Genomic DNA, 7,403 nt, shown 5'->3' on the forward strand with positions numbered 1-7,403 from the left:
CCTTTATAGGTTCTTCCAAATCCTTGGCTAAAAATCAAAAATACATTCTATTTTTGTAGATGCATTTCCAAAGACACTCGTTTTTTACAAAATTGAATGCTAACGAGTAAGACATCCCAATTATACCTAATTTTTGTTCGGAGATGCATCACCAAATATTTTTTTGATATATTTCGAAGATGCATATTCAAAAGTAGCTCAGATACTTCAAACCAGAAATAAAGACAATATGAGAAAGATTTAGAAACAAAATCAACTTGACAAAAAATTGAAACACTCAACATTACATAGATAGTATAGTTGTTAACGTAAATTTAACATTAGAGATAGTTACAAACAAGTAGTTTAGGATGTTGCAACATATTGATAATATCGTCGGAGAATCTTTCAATCTTCGCATCCACTTCAATCGAATCATTTGATGCGTAACGGTAAAATGTACTCCACATAACCTGTAAATCTTCATCCGTCTTTAGTTCAAAGTTGATGAACTGTATCTTCTCTTCGCTGTCAATCAATGATGAACGATACTCGAGCTTGATAACTCTTTGATTTTCTGGATATCATAGGAGAGTATTCAGTTTAGTTTTCAGATCGACGAGAAGTATGTCGTCGCAGAATCGAAATTGAAGTGAGAGTTTTGCACAATTGAAATAGACAAATGTTTTTAAGAATAATAAGTCAAGTGTGAGTTGGAGTTCCGTATTAGTAATAAATGTGAAAATTTGACCATTTATAAGTGGGAGAATCCACACACATATCACCTTAAAGTTTTTGGTGAATATGTGGTGTCTCTCTCACTTGTGTTTTGCTCTTAGTCCAATGTTGATGCTCCTTCTCATGACCCAACAAATGGTATTAGAGTCTATGGGGATATGCATTCGTTATCTTGTTGTAAAAAACATGGGTTGAGAGACACCCTATTTATACAAGTACTGAGTCACTTTGGACCTCAAAAATCTTGTCCTGACATCAGGTCACTTTTCAGATCTCTGATTAAACCCTGATTTTTTTACGAAAAAATGGTGTTAATGGATATGCATATCCGAAAAATTCTTGGATCATTTTTTTTCAATATGTACGAGGTTTATTCGGATATACATATCCGAAATTTACTCTAAAGCAGAATCAAACCAGAACTTGTGTATGCAAAAACAAAAAATGCAAACCATAAAATTTGTAAAATGAAAAAGTCGACACTAACATCGTCATTGTTGAATAAATATTAATAAATTGCTAATTGATAAACCATCTTAATGAAAGCGTTATTTAAATGACTTCAAAAAACTTTTCAGAGATGTATCTGCAAATTCACCCCAAAAATCTTCGCATATGTATCTCTGAATTAAATTTTAGCAAAAACTTGACTTTAATACGTTCGAATATGCATCTTCGAAAAAGTATGGAGACATTTTTGAATTTTCAAAGGTACGACCCACACCATAAAGGTGAAAAAAGAAATTGCCAAATATATTTTGTTTACATCAAAGGTAGAGAAAGTTAATTCCAAGTTTGTTCAACTATTTATCTTCCAAAAGAAATGGCCCAGTTGACACAATAACTAATCTAAAAGTGATTTACGGAAATTGGGTTTTCTTGAAATTTAGTGGTTTTAAGTTGAGTGGTTTTTAAAACAAGTGAATTTGCAATGGTATCAATCATCCATATAAGTATTAGCACCGTGAAACATGTTAACTCACAATGCTGCTTATTCATCATGAGATTAAATCCATATCGGTACTAGTATTTTCTTATGCCGATACATACATGTTTTGTTTATGATGGCATGGAAATAGTCACTTCTTCCAAAACAAATCATGGTACAATAACATAAATTTTGGACACTACATTTCATATAAAACAATGAATTGCAACCGTCTGTATTTACTAGTACTAGTTTCATGATTCCAACTACAAGTTTTCACCATCATCACTACTGTCAACTGAAGATAAACTACAAAATTTTGAGTGGGTAAAGAACATGCCAAATCTTCCCGGGGCTCTAAGGAGGTAAGGGAACGTACGGTAAATCATTAACCGCCTAAACTGGACAACTAAAGAAGTTTCAGTCCACCTGTTACCTCGTCTACCACTTCAACAGGTCCTGCACATGAATATCATGTTAAAATCGAACTATCTTGAGCTATATGAAAAGAAAAGGAAAAGCTAAACTGGCATCAGAAAAAAAATGGTCATTATATTAGAGAAGAGTATTACCGAGAATTGCCATCACAGTTCTGGAATCTAGAAGAAAAAAAAACTATCATAAGCATTAAATATAAACTAACATTATACCGGACAAAAATAGAATATGTAACAAAAGAAGGTTATTCATTCTGAGTACTATTTAAAATGTAAATCCACCTATCTTATTTCAGACACAGTTATAAAGTCCAAAGGAACCAACTGCACATCTCTTTTCTTCAGAATACAAGGATGAACCAGCATTTTCAAGCATGGATTTCATTATTAGGGGATTGCTTGAAAACTATCTCTAGTTTCAGTTCTAGTTGTACTGGCTTCTACAGACACAGTTTAATTGATATATCCAGACAATTATAGTACTTGAATATTTACATCAACTATCAAGTGTTAGACGTTAATAATTTTTTCATATTTCCGTTAGGAAGATAAAGAACACAAACACAGGTAAAAGATCCAATTATGTGGCAAAACACTACACATCAGTCAGATAACAACGGAATAAGAGTGGTTTGAAATACTTACTCGGTGCAATCTGTGTTCGTCCCGCATCAATTGTGATATGAGTAGGTAACTTCAGAGATTTAGCCCTTTCCTAAAACAACAAGTGACAATTTCACTAAATCAAAATCTATCTTAGATAGGAGAGTCATACATAATGCATTTGACTAAAAATTTAAGATAGTTTGGAAGATAAACATGTAAGAACCTAATTTTGGAGAAATTGATTCAGATGGAATGAGAAGACATTTATTTGTAGACAAAGATGATACCAATCATATATCAAATAGTATAGCTTATAGGGTTAAATATGTTTGTCGTCCTCCTAAATATTTCATATTTCACTTTTAGTCTTTCAAAATTTCCTTCAAAGAATAATCCTCCTAAAAATTTCCATCCATACTCTTGGTCCATCCTGCAACTTAGCAACGGGTTTTACAACTTAGCGACGGTTCACTACTTAACGACTGAATTAGCGACGGTTTTAACGGGAGGGGCCAAAAGTGTGGAGGTAAACTTTTAGGAGGACTATTCTTTGAAGGAAAAATTGAGGGATTAAAAGTGAAATATGAGATGTTTAGGAGGACCACAAACATATTTAACCCTAGTTTATATTAGGGGTGTTCAAAAATTTGGTTAACTGATCCAAATACTTAATCTGAACTGAATTGAACCATAAAAAACTTAAATCATTTAAATGGTTAGTAAATTGAATTGTTTATTTTAACCAATTCAATTAATCTAATTGAATTTAAAAACCAGTTTAAACTCTTATAAACTCTTTCCACAATTTTATCTAAAATATAAATACTATTATTTCACAAATTCAATAAACTTAATAAATCATTATATTAAAATGATAAATATTTTAATTATAATCTTTTAATATTTTTTAGTTAGTTACTATTATCATAACATTTTCATTTTCACATTACGTGTTCTTCCCCAAATATGAAATATGAACCCTAAATCATCTTCTCTCCAATTCAAACTCAACATCAATTTCAATTTCACCTTCTATTTGTTTTGAATCGATTTCAAAATGATTCATAACTGTTTCTATATATTTTACCTTCTATTAAATGTTTATATATAACTGTTTCTATATATTTTACATTCTATTAAATGCTTATATATATCAAAATCAATTTCACATTATATATATAGTTTAATAAATGATTATTAAATGTTGAATAAAATTAAATAATCAATGTCAATTCTAATTGAAAAATTCTAAATATATCAAGATCAATGTTTCTATATTAAGACTTATGAATCCAAATACGTACCAAGATTTCTAATACGGAGTATATACTAAAATTGATACAATAACACCTTTTTATTTTTGATTCTTTTTGTAATCACAAGTTTATGTAGTGTTTTTAAATGTGAAGTCAAATGTTCTCATATGATATAAGTGCATAGCAGAAAAAGTTGTCGGCTGTGGCATTCGCTGTGATGAATATGAATTCAATTTTTTTAAAAACAAAAAAGAAACAATTTTTAAAAAATCCAGATTTGAATTCAATTTTTAAATTCAATTTTATTATAAAAACAAAAAAGAAACAGTTTTTTTAAATATATAAAAAAACCAGTTTGGAATTTGGTGAAAAAATTAATCCAATTTTTTAAAAAATTGGTTTTAAACTGGTTTAAATAAATTAAACTGGTTTAAAATTATGAACCAGTTCTGAATTGGTTTTAAACCGAATTGAATTGATTAAACAGATTAACCACTTTTTGCTAAAGTGGTTTTTAAAAACTGGATTGAACCATTAATATGGTTCGGTTCAATTCAATTCATGAACCACGAACACCCCTAGTTTATATGATATCTACTATTTGAGATTTTAATAATATGCTGAATGCATTATAAAAACTTGTTTCTGCTATTCTTTTTGTTAAAATAAATGACCTGGCGATTTACATCCTCATAGATTTGTTAAAATAAATGACCTGGTGATTTACATCCTCATAGATTACTACAATTTCTAAGTAGGCTTATTAAACCTTTCATAGGAGTTACTTTAATAATTATAAATGAAATATAAAATGCTCATTTACTTTAGTTCAAAGTTTAACACAAGCTATGAACACTTCAGCTTTTAGGGTGGCCAATTTTTTTATGCTATCGATACCTCTCTCCCAGGCCATTCATTGTCTATAACACGATTTACAAACTCTTATCCAAAGCTTTCATATCTATAACTTCTTTTGTATTTTTCCATACAATTTAGTACAAACTAAAGATAATTCAATTAATCTTTTCAGCCTAACAAATTAAAAGGATATTTTTCTTTAAAATTGGGCATTTTTTTAAATCAAAATTTTTCCGTTGAATAATTTTCACCACTTCCTCTCCCTTCCCAATCATCATATACAGCCCGAATTATAAACTGTTATTATAGAGACCTTTCACTTCATTTATGTTAACTAGCAATCCCAGACACCAAACTTTGCTTTTTAATATATATAAGCCACAGTATTCTTTTGGACAGCTTTAAAACCTATATGATTGCAATTGTCGGTAAGCATATAGGTGCATTTTCTAAGTTTGAAGTTTGCAGATAAGGTTTTCACAGTTAAGCCCAAGTTTCATGCCTTGCACCTCAACGAAAGCATCCCTTTCCTAGTCCTCCTTTTCATTTGTTGTCATAATCACAATCAATAACTGACCAATGTATAGTGAGCAGGTATCCAGTAAAAACGTAGAAAAATTCAAAGAGAACTTAGCTAATGTAGCACAAGATTTCCCTAAGAATCAAACAATACATACTTGCAAAGCCAGCATATCTTCTTCACTTTCAATTTTGACAACAACCTTGGGCTGCGCAGACATCTCCCACCTGCACATTCGCATTGAAAACTGAGAATGAAGTTACACAATTCAAGCTGACCAAAAGCTCAACCAGTGACAGTACCTATTTAAAGCCTTTGGAGCTCGATAAAGAACCTTTTTGTAGAGACCCAACGTTGCATGACTACAAAAAGAAAAAGAGACAGAAAACTGAGCTAGAACCATTAAACATGTTTTTTGCAATATAAAAAATAAATAAGCAACGAAAAAACAAAAATAGGAGCAATAAATATGTCCACCCTTCACATGGATGAGGGATCTCTATGCCAGGATACTTCTGCAACAAACTAGAGAAATAGAGAGTTTTATTACCCTAATGTTCACACTCTAAGCAATAGTAATCTATTTGGAAGGTACTCACAGTTTCAAACAAACAACGCCGCTGATTGGATTGGCTTATTCAAACTTAACTACAGCAATAACTACCTATGATGCTAGTTGAGAGAGCATATAGAAACAACTTATGATTATTTTCACAAGTTATCCCGGATAGCTTATACAAACAGCTTATAAGTAAGTTATAGCTTATATAAAAACATTTTGGCTTTATTCTATATTTTGTCATAAAAAACTTATACATAAGCACTTATATGATAAACACTTAGCTAAGTTGTTTAACCAAACAAAACCAAAGTAACATTAGCAAAGATTACATACCTGCATTGAGCTGCAATTTTTCCTTTACCCATTTTAAGATCATTTCGAACAACGAGTATCTACAAAAAAAAAATAATAATAATAATTTTTAGACAACCCATCAAAATAAAATTAGTAGGTTAGAAAAAAAATAATTTTTTTTTGTGATTTACCATCTTAAAATCCTCGAGAATTTCCGCGAGCTGTTCAACCTCAAGTGAGTCTTTGATTTTGGACTTACTATTCTTCTTCTGCTTACTGTTATTGTTGTGATTGAGAAGTGAATCATCTTTCTCTTTAAGGGATGAAAATCTATTCGAGAAAAAGAAACGATGGGGATAGTGAGAACCAATGAAGTAGCCGAAAGCGAGATAACCGGCGCCGACCAAAATTGCACTCAACCATGATACTTCCATTTCAATCACTTGAGAAGATGAAGATCACGGTTGGGATTTTAGGGTTCTGGAAAGGGGATTTTAGTAATTAATAAAATAGAGTAAAAACACACTTTACTTTCGGCAACAACAACAACACCGAATGAATTAACTCTTTGAAAACTTCTACTTACACCCTTTATAAACCTAATTACTAGCTATTTAATTAATAGAATGCCGAAAGGACTCCTAGGATGTCACAAACTAAAAAACAAAACAATAATTTTAAATTTGCAAGATTTTTTTACGGGCTAAAAAAACTAAATTCTTAAAAATAGAATTGTGGGCAAGGATGTAACTCAATTTTAGAAAATAGGGAAAGTGGATTAAGAGATCAACTTTAAAAGATGTCTTGAATTTAGTTATCAAATCAATATTTTGATTGTCATTGTAGAGGTAGGGATAACTCTATACATTTTCAGTTTAAGATATCTTAAATATTCGAGATCAACATTGCATGTTTAGGATACTATTCAAGGGGTTCTTGATGAGTTTGATTCGAAAGAAGAGTCTATGTAGTATGATGAGTTAATAACTTTCATACCTTTGACTAATGAGAGTCTTTCGTGAATGACCCAAAGTTCTACTTAGAGGATATTTGTAGGGTTTGGTATGAAACGAGAGAACTTGCATTGTCAAGTCCCATAATAGTTGCAAAAGATATCACTTAAGCCAATACGGGTTGGTGTGTCATTCTAGCTTCCATCAACATTAATAATAGTGCATGAGAAGTTGTGGAAATTGCACATTTTGCTTCGTTAAAGTTTTACTAA

At 30.8% G+C, this 7,403-nt stretch overlaps 1 protein-coding gene across 2 annotated transcripts; it reads right to left on the bottom strand.

The window, feature by feature from the left end:
* Positions 1-1,818: 1,818 nt before the first annotated feature.
* On the bottom strand, positions 1,819-6,826 carry LOC127103499 (uncharacterized). Of its 2 annotated transcripts, XM_051040751.1 has the most exons (7): positions 6,370-6,826; positions 6,218-6,276; positions 5,625-5,684; positions 5,480-5,549; positions 2,728-2,797; positions 2,218-2,244; positions 1,819-2,104 (listed from the first exon to the last, which is right to left on the bottom strand). In XM_051040751.1, the coding sequence occupies exons 1-7, from the start codon at positions 6,610-6,612 to the stop codon at positions 2,055-2,057; spliced, it is 579 nt and encodes a 192-aa protein (XP_050896708.1). In that variant the 5' UTR covers positions 6,613-6,826; the 3' UTR covers positions 1,819-2,054. The 2 variants fall into 2 exon arrangements, with proteins under 2 accessions (XP_050896708.1, XP_050896709.1); XM_051040752.1 differs by lacking the exon at positions 2,218-2,244.
* Positions 6,827-7,403: the final 577 nt, after the last annotated feature.

Source organism: Lathyrus oleraceus, chromosome 7 (assembly GCF_024323335.1).
Source record: "Lathyrus oleraceus cultivar Zhongwan6 chromosome 7, CAAS_Psat_ZW6_1.0, whole genome shotgun sequence".
In the NCBI taxonomy this organism is placed as follows: domain Eukaryota; kingdom Viridiplantae; phylum Streptophyta; class Magnoliopsida; order Fabales; family Fabaceae; genus Lathyrus; species Lathyrus oleraceus.